General features: G+C 35.9%; 1 protein-coding gene across 3 annotated transcripts in view; it reads right to left on the bottom strand.

The window, feature by feature from the left end:
• The window catches only part of CDKAL1 (CDK5 regulatory subunit associated protein 1 like 1), a 608,612-nt gene that overhangs the window by 125,592 nt on the left and 460,647 nt on the right, over positions 1-22,373 (bottom strand). For all 3 annotated transcript variants that reach the window (XM_052648580.1, XM_052648579.1, XM_052648581.1), the window contains one exon: positions 16,712-16,892. In XM_052648580.1, the coding sequence (XP_052504540.1) occupies positions 16,712-16,892 (181 nt within the window). The remainder of the gene's footprint in view (positions 1-16,711; positions 16,893-22,373) is intronic.

The raw sequence follows: 22,373 nt of genomic DNA, 5'->3' as shown, positions 1-22,373 counted from the left end.
AGAGTATGAAAAACAATGTATATATACAACTGAATCACTTGTCTGTACAGCAGAAATTAATACAACATTGTAAATCAACTATACTCCAATAAATTTTTAAAAACCCTCAGCTACTAATAGAATCGATTATTCATTCAACTGATGCATTGACCGTGTACCCCGGGGGTCATACTAATCACTGTTTAGCTGGAAACCAAGTCAGATGAAGCCACTGGACTCAACAGAACTTACAAACTAGCAGGGAGAAATAATCACATTTAAGCACAACCAGGAACACAGACAGCAAGTACTGAAATGTTTGCTAAATGAATCGCAAAAATTCTGGCTATTAACATTTTGGCATTAACACTGTTTATTAAGTGACTGTGCTAACAAATGACCTGTTTATGGTTTGTATACAGATTACTAAGTCAATGCAAATTAATTTTACGCTTGATAGTTATTTTTATAACCATAAAATGCTGCTTCAAGATGATAATCATAAAAACTCCAGAATTTGAAACTTATTTCCATGGGACTTTGCTTTTGAGTCAAGTTAAATGTACACAAAAATTTTTGTTAGCATGTCTGCACTCTCATAAAGCCTGCTCCTCTCTCTGACAGGTTATACACAGGATGGGGAAGGACAGCACCAGTATCTTTTGCCAGGTAGAAAAGACACTAGGAAAGGACAAAATCAACAGCTATAAGTCACGCATTACCCAAAAGGGCTTCCCTAGTAGCTCAGATAGTAAAGTGTCTGCAATGTCAGAGATTCGGGTTCAATTTCTGGGTTGGGAAGATCCCATGGAGAAGGAAATGGCAACCCACTCCAGTAGTCTTGCCTGGAGAATCCCATGCATGGAGGGGCCTGGTGGGCTACAGTCCATGGAGTTGTAAAGAGTGAGACACGACTGAGCTACTAACATTTAAAATAAACAGGTAAATAAAATAACCAATAACAGTTCAGAATAGAGCCAGATAACTGATTCGCTATCCATATATTTAGTACTAGCTTTTACAACATACCCCAAATACTTGCTGAGCAAGATAAATATTACCTCCGTATGGAGGTTTTTCCATTCCCTCACCCCATCCCTTTGGGTACTCTTTACCTAAGTAGTTTGGCAAAGGAAAGAAAACTGGGCTTAATCTAGTTCCTGTAAAATTTGCTTTCACACAATTTGAGAATTTCTAGACCAATTCATATATATAAATATTACCAATACAAGAAGAGGTTTCACTGTTACTTTTAAAATTTTAAAAATCCCTTTAACACGTGACAACTGTTCTCACCGTGGTATTTTAGAATGGCCAGCTAACAGTGCTAAAACCCTCTGGATGTCTGGCCCATCATCACAACCCAGTGAACAGCACCAGGCAACAAATCCGCCGCCATCTATGCACTTCATGGTCTTTATTTTTGTCTCCAAAGTTTGACTATGCTATGACCTGCCTGAAATTAGGGAGAGGGCAGGGACAAGTGATTTTATTAAATGATTTTTCTACTTGCTTAATAATAACATCTGATGTCTGTAAACCATTTTAGTAAGGACAAATTATATAACTGAAAAAAGGTAAAAATAGGAAGTTGTATCAGAGATGTCACTATGAAACGATACTATTTTGCAAGTGGATAAAAATCCATGCAGGTTGGCTTTTTCTAATTTAGTGCCCTGGAGTCCTATGTCTTCCTGTATTGTCATTAAATACTTTCCTTCCTGTCCTTTACAGAGAGACAGTAACATGCTTTTACTGTATCTAACATTTGGTGAGTTTGGAGTCCAACATAGTGAAATGCACAGAGTTGTTCAGTCTGGATCTGCACAAACTCTATTAAGGCTCAGAGCCTCATTATGGCTTCCAGAGGCTAACCCACCTCTCACCCAAGGGGAAAAACGATGACACGAGAATGAAAGAAACCAAATTTCTCTGACCCACAAATAAGCTGCTCGACGGTTCTAAAAACTGATCAAAACCAATGTATCTCCTTCATGACCCAAAAGAACCCCTGGTATCACTCCATTCAAAGAGAAGCTCGAAAATTGTTCTGCGCCAGTTATTGCTGCATCTCGAGATAAGCCCACAACTCGTTTTTATTATGATTCCACGACTGGGACCTAGAAGGTCAGACATGACAATGTAGTTTTGATAACTCTTCTGCTTTCTACATCTAATTCAGCACCTACTGTTAAAAAATCACTTTTATCAGCAACGCGACCATCACCCATCTCTCTCTCTGCCCCATCACATCAATAATAAGAGTCTAAAATTCATTTCAGGGGCGGCTGGGCTTTTTGACCTATTTTCTCTTCCAGTCCTACATCAAAAATAGACTTATTTTTGTTCTATGTATTAAACATACACATTTTCTTTTTTTATCTTTGGCCTTTATGACAGAGGACTCTTTATTTGATAACCAGAAGACAATTTAATATATAGCTCAATCTTCTCCATTCTCTTGTCCTCGTCACTTCAGAAATCAGTCGATTCTTTTGCACGTTGCAGAACAAGGTTACTAGGCATCCAGCCAGAGGATAGAAATTTCTGAGGCTGGCTCTAAGACAAACAATATTTTCAGCCACTGTCAAGAAAGATGCAGGTGGAGGTGGGTAGGTGGTTGAGGCCTGGGAAGTTAGACAAAGGGCAAGATAGGAGGAACATAAAGTGGCTGCGGTTTGCCCTGTGCCATTCCATCACTAGACAACTCCAGCTAAATGTAATTCATGTTACATAATAGCTTTTGGAGAAATTAACCCATGTTCACACAAGCAGGGAAAAAAAAAAAAAATGCCCAGAGAGGGTAGGTTTCTGTACCAAATGACAGGCCTGACTAAGGTAAGTAACGAGAAGACAGGCATGCTTCTACTAAGTCCAGGATTACAAACTTCCGTGGAGGTTGGAGAAGGAAATGGCAACCCACTCCCAGTATTCTTGCTTGGAAAATCCCATGGACAGAGAAGCCTGGCGGGCTACAGTCCATGGGGTCACAAAGAGTCGGACACGACTGAGCGACTTCACTTCACTTTGGAGGTTGTACAACTGTTGTCACTTCAGCCACGCTCCTGGTTCTTAGGGAGTCATCCCCTGAGGCATATCCTCGGGGCTCAGGGTAGGACTCCCTCCTCAGCCTCTTCCAACCACTCTCACACCCTCAGTCTCTCATCTCTCACCTATCTTTCTGTCTCCAAAGAGGAAGAGCTAAGTGAGAAGACCCTGATAGCTACTTGTGAATATTGTGTGCTTTCTGCTTTTTCACTGGGGGATGATCCTGAGGTGAAAAAAGAAAAAGAAAAGGCCTGTAGGCAAACATACATGCACGTTTACAATGCAAAATCACAAGAGTGTCTTAGAAAAAGCTGGATAAACTACCTGACTACGATGATTTTAAGAGTTATGCTTAAAGTAACTTTAATAAATGTCAAAGTCCAAACACTATTTTTTGACATTTATACAGTGCTTTATATATTTTCAAAGTGCTCATAACTATACAATGGTAAGTATTTATCCATTTACTCAAAGATTTACTGAATGCTCCATGCATTTTATCAGCAATTGGGCTTCCCTGGTGGCTCAGCTGGTAAAGAATCCGCCTGCAATGCGGGAGACCTGGGTTGGAGACCTGGGTTCAATCCCTGGGTTGGGAGGATCCCCTGGAGAAGGGAACAGCTACCCAACTCCAGTATTCTGGCCTGGAGAATTCCACGGATTGTATAGTCCATGGGGTCACACAGAGACAGACACGACTAAGCAACTTTCAACCTCCGTCTCGTCACCCAGTGACTGGATAAACTGGTTTCCTCTATTACCAACAGCAAATGACCATAAGCTTCATTATTTTTTTTTTTTAAATTTCAGAGCAATGTTGGAAGTTCTTTATGAACCTATTAGCAGTAGAGAGAGCTATGCATTTTTACAACTCTTTTTCTCCTTCAACACTGCTGGCCTCTTCTTTGCCTTTTATGTGCACCTCGACAAGTTCCTAGGTTGGAGAGTTTGCAGTGATGGGGTAATCTCTTTTTTGTGAGTGTTGTTTGGTTTTAGCAACTCTCTTAATCCTAATCTCCCCATCATTTTCTTTTCTTTTCAGTTGTTTTCCAAAATCATTTATACCTGCATCTAATCTGAAAGAGTCAACCTCAACATACTTCCCAGCTGCCCTTTCCCAATTCTGCTTCCTCAGTAGTATTCAGTCTATTTATCACCATATTGCTAAGTAACATGTCTTTATTGTTATCCTTACTTTTTAGTCTTAAATACTATGTATTGATCTTTCACTATAGGACATGAGCTTTCACACCTTTCCCTCCCCCTGTTTACTTCTATGTTCCCTCCCTCCACTTCCTGATATGATGACATCATACACATGCTATTCAGCATCTGGCTGTGTAACAACTATGGTTACATTTCCTTTTATGTGTATTTTCTTTTCCTGGAGTTAAAAGTCATTTTTCTCACTTACTTAATCTTCTATGCATTTGCTAATTCAACCCCCAATTCCCTTCCACTTATCTAAGTCTTTGTTCAAGAAATTCATTCACATGAAGTAGTCTATCCTTTTAATCTTCTTGAAGCCTTTCCTCAGACTAAATGTTTAGTCTGGTTGTTCTCCAAGCTCTTCTGATTCATGGCTCTCTCTTTAACCATGGTCTTGGAGACTCTGCTTGCCTTTCATCTGTGTTGAGTCTTCTGTTTCCTTTATCTTAAATCCTTTCTCAGTATACTCCTTTGTTTCGATGATGCCCAGAAATTCTCTAAAAGTTTTCTAAAAAAGAGGTATCTTGGAATCTGATTGATACTCTGGTGAGATATTAAGTTCTAGGATGGGAAGCATTTTACTTCAGAATTGAGATGGCATCATTCGTTTTCTGGGTGCCATTAAAAAGTCTGAAGCCATTCTGATTACAGATCCTTTTAATGTGACTTGGATCATGTCTCTTGTCTTAGTATAGGCCTAGTCTTCATACATACTGCTGGGCTCGGGGTGATGGCTTTCTGTTGGCAATTCATGTCCTATAGTCATAAGAAATATCCCTGACTTATTTCATTCATAATTTCATCCTTCTCTGTTTACTTATTTTGGAATTCCTATTATTTGAATGTTAGCCTGTTCTGGATTGGTTCTTTAACTTTCCTTTCTTTCCCTAGTAAATTTGCTATCTCATTTCCTTTTGTTCTACTTTCTGGAGATTTCCTCTACTTTATTTTCTAACTCTCCTGAATTTTTCACTTTGTTACCATGCTTTTAATGTCCAAGAATTACTCTTGTTCTCTAAATCTTTACTTTTGGCAGTCTGATCTTGTTTCAGGAATATAATACCTTCTCTCATTTTTCTGAGAATATCAAGGTCTTTTTTTTTTTTTTTAAAGCTTTCTTCCTTCTGCATAGTCCTGTGCCTATTTTTTTTCCCTCTCATCCCACTTCTCTTTGTTTGCTTTGGCCCTATTCTTCATGTTAGTTGCGTTCCTCAGCTGTTTAGTAATCTTTGATTCTCTAAGCGTAAGGTACATAAACTGAACTGTGTCTCCCCCAAAATGCAGATGATGAAGTAAACTGGTTGTTTGGAACCAGGCTGTACTGTTTTCATTATAAATAATGATTACATTCTGATAGAAGGTCCACATCCCCTAAACCCAAAACAACAACAACAAAAAATCCAACCAATCATTTAACCTACAGAGCATGCACGTTGTTGCAGTTACATTTAAGTGCCATTTATAAACTGCTTTAGTGAATTCTCTTCCAGTTTCAGGTCATATTTTATGACTCTTAGAGTGGTCTCTTTCTCATCCTCTCTCAGACTTCTATAAGCCCAGTTTCTAGAAGTGCTGTGCTATCTTTGTTCTTGACTTGGTTTTCTCTGTTGGGTTTATACGAAGCATATTCACCAACCATATGTTCAAGTATGTTTTCCTCATCAAAGAATCTATTTATCAAAGTTAGTGTTTTTATGAGACTTCTTCAGCAATTATGTGGTTAGTCTACACTTCATCTTTTATTCCATTCAGCAAGCATTCACTGTTGGTGCCTGCCATCTCTGAGGAAATGTCCAACTGTGGACAGGAAGTCAACAGAGTCAACAGTGGGCCAGTCAGGTGACACGAATCACTCTACACACTGTTCCTTACCATGGGTGGCTTAAGGAGATCTATACACTCTAAAAACATTAACAGTTTTAGGAGAATTTGCTTTTTTTCTGGAAAGAATGCACATGTATGGATATATATGCATGTATATATGTAGTAAGTATTATATATATATATTTATATATAACATCAAATTCTCAAAAAATGTTAAGACCCACTGACCTAGACTAACACTTTGACTTTTTTGACCCTAACTATAGTTTTAACTATATTTTTAAAAATAGCAGATCCAATCTCCAAAGGGATCAAGAGACTGAAATTGCTCCCCAGCACCATGTCTTTGGTCATTATGGGCACTCTGACTGCTGTGGTTACGTTATGCTGGTGCGAGGTCCCAGCAGAGAGCCTCTTTCCATCTTCCAATCTGTCCCTGTATAATTCTGGCTGCTAATAGAAGACGAAATCAAATTAAACTACTTCACAGTGGTCTTTAAATTCTCTAATGGAATAGGATTTCAGGTACCCGACAAATTATCCATTTGGATAACCTTTCTAGACCCTTGAAGCACACTCTGATTTTCATTTTAATAGCATCTGAATAAAGAGGGCTGCTCCCTGGGGGGTCCTGGAGCTCCTGGGCTCTCTAAGACTTAATATCAAGTTAGTTGGGAAGAGATCCATCAATTACTGAATCTTTCCATTAACTCTGTAATGTCCCCAGTGATCTCAATCATGTTTCTGTGCTTGATTCCAAGTAGAACCAACAGTAACTGGATTCCGCCATGGAATTCACATACAGAATTCGCCCTCACCTTTTTATATTTGTTTGTCCTAAATTAATAAGTTAAAATGATTCAGAAAGTAGTTTGAGAGGATACCTTTTCATTTCACTGATAACAAAGTTCAAGAGGAAAGACAATAAAGGAGTAAAAGATACATGGAAAATATTTCTTATTCCAACAGTATGACTTTGACACTCAGTATACTCCAACAGAGCTGGTAAGTGTAACAGTATTTCAGGAGAAATATCTCACTCATGACCTATGAATTCCCTCCAAATGTTAAAGATCCATGAATTTTCCTAGCTCCTCTTGACCCACACAAGTTTTTGAAATGCACAATTTTTAAGAATGAAAGTTCTACATGTGCTTATTTGCTGTGTAAATATACAGGCACGTCAATGAAACAATTTTTCTGCCTTTCCAATTTTAGTTTCCCCTCTCTGTCACTGCACACTCAATTTAAAGAGTCATGTTCAAGGGTGGGGAGGGATAAATTAGGAATTTGGGATTAACAGATATACACTACATTAAATAAAAAAACAAATGGACAACTAGGATTTGCTGCATAGCACACATAACTATATTCAGTTTCCTTCAGTAACCTACAATGGAATATAATCTGAGAAAATACACAAATATACACATTCACAAAACTGAATCACTCTGCTGTACACCTAAAACATTATAAAGCAACTATGCTTCAATTAAAAGATGGGGAAAGTATCTTGTTTAAAACAATTGTACTCTAAGGATTAAAAACTGACAGAAAAAAATCTGAAGATTTAGAATATATTAAAACTAAGAAATGAAAATTTGTTTCGATTACATCATTATGGCAGTTCAAGGTATCATAGAATTGAAAGTGTGAACTAAACCACTAAAATTTTTGAGTTTTCAAGGCCTTTTTTTTTCTTATCCCTGTCTATGATCCTATTAAATACTTGAGATTAAACATTCTTTTGCTAAAAATAGATAAGTATTCAGTGGAGAAAACCAGACTCCACCTTAACCGCATGATCACCAGCAAGGGACAGAAAGGCATTATGTATCTCCGGATGTGATATGCTGAGAAGGATATAACATCATTTATTTACTTAAACAGGGCCAAATATGTGACATGAATCTAAACAGGAGGAAAATTCACACCCCAATTGAGGGACATTCCATAAAATAACTGGCCATTATTCTTAAAAAGTGTCCACACACCATGAAATATAAAGAAAATCTGAGAAACTATCTTGATTAAAGAGGACTAAACAGCTTAAATGTAAGATTCTGAACTGAGTCCCATATCAGAAAAATGACGGTTATGAAGGACAATGTCGGGATCCTTGACAAAATTGGAATCTGAACTGTAGATTAGAGAAAGCACTGTATCACTGTTAAGCTTCCTGAATTTGATAACAATATTGTGATTAAGAAACTGTTTTTAGGAAATGCACACTAAATATTAAGGGGCAAAGCAGCATAATGTCAGTTTTGTGAGTGTGTGTGTGAGTGTGTGTGCATTTTCTCAGATTATATTCCACTGTAAGTTAGGGGGAAAAGCCAATGTCTAAGTGTCTGTTTCTTGAGAAAAAGCAAGTGTAGGGAAATGTTAAAATTGGTAAGTCTGGGTAAAGGGTATACTGGAGGTATACAACTTTTCTATCAGTTTAAAATCATTTATAAGAAATAAAAATTTTTAGAAATCACTGCTATGACAGAAAAACAACTTTGGAAGCCAACACTCTTTGGTCAAAATATTCTTAAATTATTTTGACTCTGTGGGATAAATACTTACTTTACTGTTTATAAGAGTATGGAGCCAAGAGTCAGAAAAGAATGGGGTCTCAGACATGTCACTTATGTGTACGAGCATGCTCAGTCGTGTACTCTTTGTAACCCTGTGGACTGCAGCCCACCAGGTTCCTCTGTCCATGGGATACTTCAGGCAAGAATAGTGGAGTGGGTTGTCATTTTCTTTTCCAGGGGATCTTCCTGACCCAGGGATTGAAACTGCATCTCCTGCACTGCCAGGTGGATTCTTTACTATTGAGCCATCAGGGAAGTCCATGGATGAGTTCATTTAACTTCTCCGAGTCTCACCTAACTCACCCCTAAAGTATGAAACAATACCTAAAAGTTTTGTTGGAGGAATAACATAGGACAAAGTACATGAAAAATATAGACTATATGATTCAGGCACATATTAATAATCAAACAATGGAAGCTTCTTTTCCCTGCCAATATATCTTCTAATCTTACATACCACTTTGATAAAGCTATTTTATTATGAGTAGCAAAAATAAAGATAGTCCTTAATCATGAAATAAACATGATCCTAAGAGGCAGAAGTTAGAAAACAGTGTCATATTAAATTACCAAATATATTCTGTTGACCTAAATACACATTTAACATTAGCTCTAATACTTAGAACTACACATATAAATCCCTTGGAAGGTTATAAATATGGAGTTATTAATGAACCATAGTTATCACAGAAAAAATAATATAAGATCAAAAAATAGGAGGTTCTTTATCTTTAGAAGTTACTCCGAACAGTCTACTCAGTTCTAAAATTGTTATTAAGGTAATAAAAGTGAGTTCAAATTGAATATTACAATTTTAATAAATCAAATTCATATAAAAGGCATAAAAGAATTATGTAGATCTTTCCAACTTTTCTGAAACTTGTATGAATCAAAGCATGTAATCATCACTGAAAAAAAGTTAGACTAAAATATAATAAAGATGACTTTGCAAAGGATAGAGTTTATATTCTCTTTATTTAATACAAAATCACTCAGTCCTTCTCAACCTGAATACCCACAATTATTCAGCATCTGATAGAAAACTTATAACCACATACCTTCCCACTAATTTGGTAATTATAAATTCATAAAATAAGCAGGCTAAAAATAAATGCCAAAATGAAAGAAAAAAATCGATAAAAATCATAAGAAACAAGCGAATTTTTTTCTAAGAAAGGTTAAAAAAAACACAAAAACCTTCTATGTGGTCACCATAAAGTATGAACTCAGACTGCTATCACTGGACTCAAGGTTCTCAAATCATATCCGACTTTTCACTGTCCTAAAATTGGGTTATCTTAGAAAACTTGAAATACTAAGGTTTTCAAGACAAACCATGGTTCTAAAGTACAGCCATCTCTAATTTTTTCTTACAATGGCTTGTATTTTAACAGAAGAGTCATATGAAAGGGTTTCAGGTACCAACAAAAATCTGTGCTTTTTCTTATCTTTACCATCCTGAGCAAAACATGGCTCCATCCTAGAGTTACATTCTACATAAGTCTAGTTCTGTGGGCTTGATTACATGAGAACTGATTTACATGATAATGGAATTAATTCATTACCATCACATCAGGACTTAATAGAAATTTAGGCAGTGCTCTGTGGCAGGCAGGCAGGCAGGCAGGCAGGCAAAAGGTCAGATTCAGAGTGCAGAAATCAAGGTAGGGGCAGTGAAGATTCATGGAGGGAGGGCTGGGATTTTCTGAAGAATGATTCAGGCTGAGAGGAATCAGGAGCAATCACCTTAAAAAACAAACAAAAGCCCACCTATGGCGTAAAGATGAACAGCGGTCTCACTGATGTTGCCTCTTTCCTAGTTTTGGAGGTGAGAAGCCTACAACCATGCCTCATGGGCTAAAATCAAGGTGTTGGCAATGCTGTGTTCCTTCTGGAATATCTAAGGGAGAATCTGTTCCTGGCCTTTTCCAGTTTCTAGAGGCCACGTGCATCCCTTAGCTCATGGTCCTGTCCTTGATCTTCAAAGCATATTATTTGATCTCTGCTTCTGATCTTACATCTCCTCTCTGTAGGTTTAACCTTCTTGCCTTCCTCTTATAGGAATTCTTGAGATTACACTGAGCCCACCCATTTCACATGCTTTCACTTACTCACATCTTAAAAGCCCTTTTTATTCTGTAAGGCAACACATTCACACATTCACAGGTGTGAGGATTAGCCAGTGGACATTTCTGGGAGTCAATTATTTTCTCTACCACAGTTGGTCTTACTGCCACCATTATAAGTCCCCACAAAAAACAAATTATTATGTTTACTATTAGTAGTTTAGAGTCAAGAAAAAGCCTTTTAAGTAACTGATTATACAAACAAAAATTCATCAGATTTATAATAAAGGAAAAGGTGAAAGAATAGGGAAATGCAGAAAACATATTTAAGTGGATGATCTAGGAAACTAAAGCACCCAAAGTTTCTAAATATTGGTTTGAATGGTGGCCTTAAGACCAAATGATAGAGAATCAAAGACAATTAAGAGTTTCAAGGGGCCTTAGAGACCATTCAAGTTGCTTCTCCATTCGTTAAATGAATACCATGTGTATTAAAACTCATACAAGGTAGGTGATTCCCAACCACCTACATGGATGAAAATCCAGCTCATACTTCTCACTATTTCTATAGAGTCATCATAAAAGATTCTAAATAATCTGCTGAAATCTATAAAAACAAAACTATTGTTAGGCTAAAAACTCTATCAAAAATGGAAGTAAAAAGAGATATGACATGTCCAGAAAAAAGAAACTTAAAAGACCCACTAGAGGAACCAAATGCGATTAACTGCTCTAGAAACCCAAAATATTCCTTCTGAAAAGATAAATCAAATGAAAAAGATCATGAGAAAAAGGGCTTGCCTTGAGGTATGATTGGAAATTGGTTTAGAATAGAATACAATGAACAATCTAGAGTACAAAAACTCTGGAAAATACTTTTCCCTCTCCTCCCAAAGAAAAAAGTTTAATTTGAAAATCAGAAACTGTGTAAATAATGTAATTATGCTATCAAAGGTAAAAATATCAGAATTCCTTCCATTAAGGCAACTTGAGATTCTCTAAAATATTGAGCTGTTAAACTTTTACATCATACTTAGAAATAACAAAAAGTTTTAAAAACATTTAGAGAAAGTGACAAAGTTCTTGTCTATCTGCTTTATTTCTCCATTCTGGTTTTTTAAAGAATCCATAGGCAGCTAGATTTGGGAGAGCAGTTATATGTCACTGTTCTTAAATCTGCATATGATTTAAGAACATTTCTTATTTGACATCTATTCCAAGTGGTCACCTCGCCCTGATCCGAAACACCTCCAGCAAAAATTCACTCCCTCAGCGAAATCCACTGGGGACATTTTCAGTGAAGCTACCTTCATCTACCCCAAGGATGGCCCTGCAGCTGTCTCGAAACAAGCACCTACACTCTTCAGAGCTGAGGAAGAAGCGTTATCCCTAGGGTAAATGTACTAGAAACTGCACGTGAGTGAGTTATGAGTATTTTATGCTAACATAGATCTAAACACATTATCTCTATCTCTGGTTCCAAGATGTAAGACAAGCAAGCAGGTGGATTTAATATTACAAGGTAATGTTTTAAACCAACATGAACATTCCAAAGCTAGTCTTGTCACCTAAAAATTTTTTTTTTTCAAGTCATAGGCCTCCTAAAACACAGACTTCATTAGAATTTCATTATTTATTCTTCATCAAAATTTTCTTAAAAACAAAGTCTGGAAATGATAGCTAAGAATTAAAGGACTTTTAAAACTTAAGTTACCACTTCTAGTTAGACTAAGAACCTCAGCCACAATTTTTAAAATACTAATAGAATTACTTAAGATTAATGAAGACTAATAAAGGAAGACTCAATGAAACAGAAAATATAAACATGCCAATTTGACCTTTGGAAAGAACATTTGGGAAGTTTGATTTTAATGGAAATACAATATATTCAAGGCAACAACATATTTTCACTGAGGCAATCTAAAGACAGGATAAAGAGTGTTGTTTGAAAGTAACTGTTATTTTGTTTTTCTTTCAGTATGGGTTACAGCCTATTTTTATCACTGATTTTTTAGATAAGGAAATGGAAAACAAATTAGGGGAAAATCTCCTATCTAAGTATTTGGTAGCCATGTTTTACTTTAGTGAAGTCTAGTTACTAAGAAGTTTCAAAAGCACCTACTTTAAAGTAGACAGTTGTTAACTTTTGATAAATTTAAGAAAACCAATGAGATTCAAGGCACAGGATACATCCTCTCTTTGATGGAAAGCCTCTAAAGTTTCATCACTAATACTTAATTCCCTTTATTTAAGATTCTGAATTTTATAAAGACGAAAGTCTTTTAGGCTACAGTTTTCACCTAGAGCATAATTACAGAAATTTAGAGAAGTGCTGTGGATTGTGTTGTATGTTGAAGTCATAACCCCTTAATCTCAGAACACAACCTTATTTGAAAAGGGGGTTACTGCAGATGTAAGAAGTTGAGATGAGAAGTGCGGTGGGTCCCATACCTATTCTGACTGGAGCTCTTACAGGAAGACAGCCACATGAAGACAAGAGACACGTGGGGACATCATGTGACCATGAAGGCAGATATAAGCAAAGGGAAGACACCATAAGATATAAGATAAGACCATATAAGATCGGGAAACCACCCAAAGCCAGCTAGAGGCAAGGAAGGATTCTCCTGTGTGGTCCAGAGAAGCAGGGGCCTGCCTCTGGGCTTTAGTGTCCAGAATTGTCAGACCATGAATTTCTGTTGTTTTAAAATGAAATGAGCTATTAAGCCATAAAAAGACATGGAGAAACTTTAACTGCATACTACTAAGTGAAATAAGGCAATCTGAAAAGGCTACAATACCCTAGGATCCCGACTATATGACATAGTTGAAAAGGCAAAATTATGAAGACGGTAGTACTGAGGGGCAGGGGAACAACAAAAAGGGAGAGCACAGAGGGTTTGTACAGAAGATCCAACTATTCTGTACGAGACTCTAATGGTAGTTACATGTCTTTACACATTTCCCCAAACCCACAGAATGCGGAGTGAAACGAAATATAAGCTACTGACTTTGGGTGATAATGATGTAACCAACATACCACTCTGGCGAGCGATGCTGGTATTGGGGGAAGCTGCATGTGTATGTGGCAGACTATAAGGGAACTCTATGTCCCTTCTACTCAATTTTGCTTTGAATCTAAAACTGCTCTTAAATATATAAAGTCATTAAAAAAAAAAAAAGGTTCTGCTATGCCACCGCTGGATGACTGAAGTCTAAAAATGTAAGGAAGATGCTAAGGGGTTATGTGTAAAAGATGAAAGAACAAAATAAAAAGCATCTGAAAGTTGACTTTATGCAGAGTTCCGCTTCTGGCTAAGGCAAACCAGCTTGTATCAGACCAGTGATCTTGGCAACAACAGTTAGAAAAGGTGAATAAAATTTATAATATGTACTGTTTCAACATCAAAAAGCTATCAAGGGACTGAGAACCTGAGAAATTAAGATCCTAGAGAAAAGCTCAATATTTGAATCTACTTTTCCCCTCTGGGTATTTAGCAATTTGTAAGCAGTGGATGGGAGCCTGAGAAGCCAAGTAAAAGCGAAGAGACTGAGTGACTATGCAGAGCCTTAAGGGTTTTCATGAGCTTGCAGAGACAAAAATTAAAAGTTGAAAACCTCCCATAAAGAAAAGGCCCTGCTAACCACCACAGAATTTTGGTTTGCTCAGGCTTTTTACCAGTTCACAAGAGCTGATTACGTGTTTTTTCTTTCCAATTTCATGTTGAGTGATATCACACTGGTGATTTGAAATTGGCAACAGTGAAAGTATTTACACTATGGAAATCGTCAAAAGCTACAAGTCAGAACCCATCCCACTGAATGTCAGCTGTTAAATACCAACCCGCCACTGTCTGCCTTCAAAAAGTTAGGGCAAGCTAGAAATAACCCAATCCTCAGAAAGACTGAAAAATAGATGCAAAAATCAATCTCAGATCAGTTGCAATAATCAGTTTTTGTTAGAGTCTAACAAAACCAAAGTCCTCCCAGAGGAAGATATATTACAGTCTAGAACCCATAGCTGTTTTTTTTTTAATTAATAGACAAAGGTAATCATAGAATGAAAATGATCATATATATGGAAAGAGAAGACAAGTCATCAAAATCAAGGGAAAAAAGTCAATACAAGCTGACATTAGATTCGGATATTAGAGAATTCAGTATAGGCTTTAAGGTAACTAATTAAACATAAAAATACAGAGGAAAGTATGGGGAACTTCACCAGAACACTAGAATCTATAAAAAAAAGAATAATTTTGTAACTCTAGAAGTAAAAAAATAGATTCATTAAAGTTAGAAATTCCTTAGGTGGATTTGAGGACAGATTAAAAATAGATGAGTAAAGCAATGGTAAACTAGGATCAGTTCGGTTCAGTTGCTCAGTTGTGTCTGACTCTTTGTGACCCCACGGACTGCAGCATGCCAGGCTTCCCTGTCCATCACCAACTTCTGGAGTTTACTCAAACTCATGTCCATCACGTCAGTGATGCCATCAAACCATCTCATCTTCTGTAGTCCCCTTCTTCTGCCCTCAATCTTTCCCAGCATGAGGGTCTTTTCCAATGAGTCGGTTCTTGGCATCAGATGGCCAAATCCACTGGAGTTTCAGCTTCAGCATCAGTCCTTCCAATGAACACCCAGGACTGGTCTCCTTTAGGATGGACTGGTTGGATCTCCTTGCAGTCCAAGGGACTCTCAAGAGTCTTCTCCAAGACCACAATTTTAATGTACACACAAATCATCTGGAGAGGAAAACTGAATGGGGAGGTCTGGGGTGGGGTGGGGCTTCAGAATCTGCATTTCCAGTAGCCCCATGGGGGGACAGCAGCTTTACTTCTGTAGGGACCAACATGCCACTGCTGCTGTTCACCTCGCTCCTCGCTACCACAAACAGCAAGAAACCAGAAAAGAGATGAAGAGAAAACATCTAGAAACACACTTTTCTGCATGTATTTCATAGCTCAAAAAAATTTTTTTTATTGAAGAAGTTTAAAAAAGAATTAGACTATTTAAGGACAATAGAACAGTAGTTGCCAGGAGCTGGGGATGGAGAGAGTAGATGACTACAAAAGAGTAAAAGGGAATTTGAGGGGATCTGATGGAACTGTTCCATATTTTGATGGTAGGTGCAGTTACACTAGTGAATGCATTTATCAAAATTCGAAAAACCACATGCTGGAAAGAGGTAATTTTGTTGTATGCATATTATATGTCAATAAAATTTGTAATTTAGATATAAAAAGGAAAACATTTTTTTAATGTTTATGAAAAATTAATGGTAGCACACAATTTGTTTTAGTTATCAGAAACAAAGCAGAAAATTTTCATTGAAAATAATCTACTTCCTCTTAAGGCTTACTAATATTTTTTCGTCTTGAGCCAATGAATTTAACTGAAATTGGCTATTGTGTGAGGCTATTAATTTCTGGGGCATTCTGGGAAACAGTTTGCCTTTCCTGGATCTCAAACTCTTTCACATATATTTCATGTCATCTTATTCTAATATATCAATGAACATGTAAGAATGAAATTGAGGTTCATTGTGAAAGCAATACCACATCTGAAATAGACAGCATCAAATCTATCCCATGGAAAGGGAAGAAAACCAGGGGACTCCCCAGTAAGCAACAAATTATGAAAAGCAGCTCTTATGAAGTAGGGAAGCCTCTTTCACTCACAGATATTTAAATTTTGCCTTATTTTCAAACATCCAAGGACTTATCTTGTGAATACAGTTAGTACTAAATATAAGTTTAAAAAATTTTTTCCCAGTGTTATCTGATCCTCATTCCCCAAGAGGGAAAAACAAAAAGTAACATTTTAGTTGCCTAAGGTCATTTAGTGTACTAAGGTCTCCCGGCCCCTGACCCCAACTGGGAACAAACGCTCCATAATTTGTAACTTAAGGGTCACACCATGAGTTGGTTGCCTGAAGGTAGGCAACACAGCTGCATTGTTATAGCTACTGGCTAAATTTAACATCGTACAAGAAAAGTATCTTACCACTTGTGCTGGAACTTGTTCCATTTTTGCAGCAGGAGTTCCTGGTCTTGGGTAAAACTGGTTAATAAAGAGACTTGGAAATTTGTACTCTTCAACAAGTTTCACTGTTTCTTGAAAATCTTGGTCTGTTTCTCCAGGAAAACCACAGATAATATCTGTAGCAATAGTTATTCCAGGAACTCTAGAAAATAATGAGACAAAAAATGTACAAAGTTAAATGCAATCCATAATTATTCTACTTCCTTGACATTTCAAAACCCCATTATTCCTTTAAAAATTAAATTTTATTTTTAGGAAAGAGACATTTGCGAAGAGTTTTAAAATGCCCTAAATAGTTAAAGTTTATAAAAAACATGGCTCCCTACCATTCCCCAAAAGTACCTATTTTTTAAATAATTCAGATGTTTGTCTTTTCTTTTACATTTTAGTACTGATGCTTATTCTGCTATTTCTAGATTTACTGATTGTTAGGCAGCACTTGACGACTTCAACAAAGATTTAGCTTTTAAACTACTTTATCCTTCTCCTCCCAACATAATCAGTGCTCAACTTTTAGTTAAGTTAACAGTATTAATGGTATTTCCATTGGTATAATTGCTAAGATATTGTTCACTCTACAGTCAACTGGTATGCTATCAATAGGGTTTCTTTTGCACATTTAATTTTTTGTATAATTAATAACTGCCTTAAAAAATATTTACTATTCTATGTACTTAATTAAATGTTTTCCAGATCCATCAGTTTTGTCAAAATCCAATATTATTTTCTAAATTTTCAGAGTACCATATAATTCACCGGTTCCATTTTTCTCTCTGGAAATGCCATTCCTAACTTTCTTCAAGTATGAGTTGCTTTCATAATGGACCAGCTCTCATTCTTGAATATGATTCCTTGGTCTTTTCTTCAATCACCTTTTTTCCCTGGATCCTATGTCATCCTAATTCTTGACTATTCTGTTCTCCTTAATTCTGCTGGAGTATTCTTTCAAAAGCTTCATTAAAAAGAGTGGCAGGGAAATTTTGTTGTTATTGTCTTAACATCTCTGAACATCTTAATCCACACAACTGACCAATAGTGTGGCTATGCACAGTACTCCAAAATAAAAAGTATTAGCCATCAGAATGTTGTGTTGTTCCTCTTTTTTTTTTTTTTCCCTAGGCAAGGATGCTGATGAGATTTCCAGACTGACTCTGATGCAAACTTTTTACAATGTGCCCCCCCTAACTTTCTGTAAGTTTTTAGGGTGTAAATTTTTTTTTGAAAGTATAAAAAATTTCACGTTAGCATCTTGGCAGTCATTTCTCTTTGGCTATTGAGTTTCTCCATAAGTATGCTACAATATTGTGTGAAAGAATGACAATTCACTTTTAAAAATGTTTCTTGCTTTCTGCTTAGTCTCACCCAGCTATTCATTTGGCTGAACTTTAATTAGTAAAAGTTCCAAGTTCTGGAACTTGTCTATGTGCTGCTAAAAAGAAAAAGAGACAAAAATGCACAGAGAAGAATGAAACAGCATGTATGGAAAAAATTTTTTTAAATTTTTATTGTGATATAAAATTATTTTTTCTTTTAAGGGTAATTATAAAAATTATTTTTAAATATCATAAAAACATGCTTTAATAGTAAGTTTTAAATAAAAAGATGATTTCTAGACTTACTAAAGCATGTGAAATAAAACTATGTCAATAACTTCAATTAGCAATTTTTTTTTTTACAGTTGACATAAAACTACTTCTGAACAAAAGAAATCCACAACTAAAAATAAAAGCAATAGATCACAGCAGAAATGACAGAGACGAGTCTATCTCCCATAGGAAATTAGAGGAAAAAAAATCTGAGAAACTGCCTGTGAAACACTGCAGTGACAGAGACAATTGGCTAGTGTACTAGGCTATGAATTGGAACGAACTTGGCACTGGACTGCGGGGCATTCCCAAAGGAAAGTACCTACTGCTCCTCCCCCTCACCCAGCATCCTTCTTGATCCCGTGTAATTGGGTTCAGCATGATGCAACACCTGCTTACTTTGGCCTTCAAGTCCAGAGCAAAAAAGAAAAGACAAACCTTTACAGTAGACATCATAAATGTTAACAAAGAGGGTGTTTAATGCATAAATATATTTGATCATCTACAAAAAAGCTGACCAATAACAGAGGTGAGGGTAGCACACTATGAGTTAGTGAAAGACCTCAGTTAGAATTCAAAAACAAATGCAATTTAGGTTTCAAAGTATATAACAACATAAACTGACTACCCATAAAATGTCTCAAACTAGAGACTACACCTTAATGTTGAAACTCATCTATACATTGATTTTGTATATGCAAATCATTCTACTTAGGTTCTTCAAAATAACTGGGCTTCTTAGGTGAACCAAATAAAAAAATCTCATATTTACACTGTTAATTGCCTAGTAAATAATTCTCTTCAGTACATGAGAAAAATCAAACAAGTTTGAAGTGGACCGAATTCTAAATTAATTGCATATGATTTCAGAGTCTGTGAGGAAATTTTAAGGGGTGTAAAATAGAATACTAATGCAAATATTTAATGCTAATTGTGACTAAATGCTGCTTCTTGAGACAGTATAAGTTTTCAAAATACTAATATTTTTAAATGACCATGTCTACAAATGTATTCAAACTGTGAGTCCAATAAATATAATTACTAGCTGTTAGGGCTTTTTAAAATCTAGGAGACCTTCTGTATTTACATTTTCATAGTAGTATTAATTCTGAAAGAATGATGAAAATGTTCGATTAGCTTAAATAAGAGAAATTTTGATGCATTTTCCCCGACTTACACTAGTTATTTACTTGCAAAAAGGTTCATTAAATAACTTGGGAATGGAATTAATGAGAACATTTCCAACTATGCCTCTGCTCTGATCTTATGATTAGTTCTGAGAAATCAGTCAGGCACATGTGAAGAGAATACTACCTATGTAGTAGGTAGGCCAGCATTTAAGAAAACTCCAAATATTTTAAAATACTTATTATTTAGACTGACTAAAAATATTTACAAATATACACTCCATACTATATCTGAAATGCTACCAAAAATGTGGTGCTTTAACTCACTTCTATATTTTCACTTGCAATTTGGTCTTTTATTGGCAAAAGTATAAGAAGGATGATTCTATATCATTATTTAGATCTCAATAAATCATGAGCTTCAAATTGCACATATGAAAAAAGCAAGACTAACACACATGCTATCTCAAAGCGGTAAAAATGATCAGAAAAAGGATCAGACCTATTGAAATTATTAGGCATAAACAAAATACATGATTAAAATAATTATTTTTTAGTCTTATGGAAATTAATTTTAGGACGATCAGTCCACACTTTCAGGAAACACTAAATTAGAAGTAGAAAGAGAAAAAACAATCTTGAATGAAAATAAAAATATAATCTTTCTAAATATATGGGATGTAGCTAAAGGAGTGCTTAGAAATGAATTAATAAATTTAAATGTCTGTGTTAGAAAGAGGTAAACAATAATCTAACCTTCCATCTTAAGAGGTTTAAAAAGGAGCAAATCAAGTCCAAAGTAAGGCAAATAAACTAGTAAAGGTAAAAGAAGGAAACAAAAAAATAGAAAATAGAGAAAAAACAACAAAAGTAGGGTGTATCTTTAAAAATAATAAAATTAGTAAACTAGTAGTAGACTGAGAAGATAAAACACAAATAACCAACTTCAGGCATGATGAAGGAGAAGCACTATAGATGCTATCAATATTCAAAGGATAATAAGGGAATATTATAAGCAATTTTGTGTCAATAAACTAAAAACACTTGGATGAAATGGGCAAATTCTTTGAAAGATGTAAGTTATAAAAATGGACTGAAAAAGACAGGAAAATCTGGATAGTTTTTTATCTATTACAAAAATCCAACTTGTAATTTAAAATATTGTCAAAGAAAACAACACAAAACAACCCAGTCTAGATGACTTTATATTTAAGAGGGAATACAACCAATTCTACAGATATTATTTCTTTCTTTTTTTTTTTTTTTTGGCCAGTTGGCATGCCATATCTTAGCTTCCTGACCAGGGATCAAACCTGGAGCTGTGGCAGTGAGAGCACTGAATTCTAACCACTGGATAATCAGGAATTCCTAGACATGATTTCAAAAACAGATGAGAAATAAACTCATTTTACAAGTTCAGCAAAAGTGGTCTGTATGAAAAAACAGAGAAAGAGATGGAAATATTAATATTTTCAGACCAATAATCCTCATGAACTCAAGAGACAAAAATCCTTAACAAAATATAAACAAACCGAGTACTGAAATACATTAAAAGCATTCTATATCATGACTGTTTTTAATCAGAAATGCAAGGGTTGGTATGACACGCAAATATTAATGAAATAAGCCATATGAAAAGAAAAATGGATAAAAACCCCATGGTGATCTTAGTACTTGCAGAAAATTCAGTTTACAAAACCAACCCTGATTCATGATAAAAATTCTCAGCATGGAAAGAACAGAAGGAAGCTACTGCAGTCTGATAAAAGGTCTAGAGCTATGATCATATTTATTGGTAGAATTAAGAATAGCAACAAGGCAAAGAATTCTGTTCTTCTTCAATTCAGCATTTTAGTGGAGCAGAACATATATTCAGGGCAGGAAAGCAAGAGAAAGAAATTAAAAGCATATAGATTGAAAAGAAAAAGTTTTTTGGGGGGCAAGTGACATAATCTCATATGTAGAAAATTTAAGGAATCAAAAGAATCCAGTAGAAAAAATGAGTTCACTAATGCTAAAGATCAACATATAGAAATTAATTGTATTTTGATATATTATATGAAAAATGAGAAAATTAAATCAAGAAAAGAATTTCATTCACATTAGCATAAAAATACTTAAGAAAACATTTGAGCATAAAAACAGATAACTTAAAGAGAGTTTCTTAAAATTTGCTGGATTATTAAAGAATAGCTAAATAAACTAAAAAATATCATTTTCATGCATTGGAAGATTTAACTGTTGTTGAGATGGATGGTCTCTTCAAATTGATGCAAGATTCAATGCAACCACCATCAAAATATTTCAGCATGTTTTCCCATAGAAAACATCAGTAAGCTGATTCTAAAACTTATATGAAAATGCAAAGGACCTAAGATAGCCGAAACAATTTTGAAAAGGAACAAAGTTAGTGGAATGCATAAACCCAGCTTCAGTTCAGTTCCGTTGCTCGGTCGTGTTCGACTCTTTGCGACCCCATGAATCGCAGCACGCCAGGCCTCCCTGTCCATCACCATCTCCTGGAGTTCACTCAGACGTCCATCGAGTCAGTGATGCCATCCAGCCATCTTATCCTCTGTTTTCCCCTTCTCCTCCTGCCTTCAATCTTTCCCAGCATCAGGGTCTTTTCAAATGAGCCAGTTCTTGGCATCAGGTGGCCAAAGTATTGGAGTTTCAGCTTCAACATCAGTCCTTCCAATGAACACCCAGGACTGATCGATCTCCTTTAGAATGGACTGGTTGGATCTCCTTGCAGTCCAAGGGACTCTCAAGAGTCTTCTCCAACACCACAGTTCAAAAGCATCAATTCTTTGGCACTCAGTTTTCTTTACAGGCCAATTCTCACATCCACACATGACCACAGGAAAAACCATAGCCTTGACTAGATGGACCTTTGTTGGCAAAGTAATG

This window comes from Budorcas taxicolor, chromosome 11 (genome assembly GCF_023091745.1).
Source record: "Budorcas taxicolor isolate Tak-1 chromosome 11, Takin1.1, whole genome shotgun sequence".
In the NCBI taxonomy this organism is placed as follows: Eukaryota; Metazoa; Chordata; class Mammalia; order Artiodactyla; family Bovidae; genus Budorcas; species Budorcas taxicolor.
This window is presented reverse-complemented; position numbering and strand designations above follow the sequence as displayed.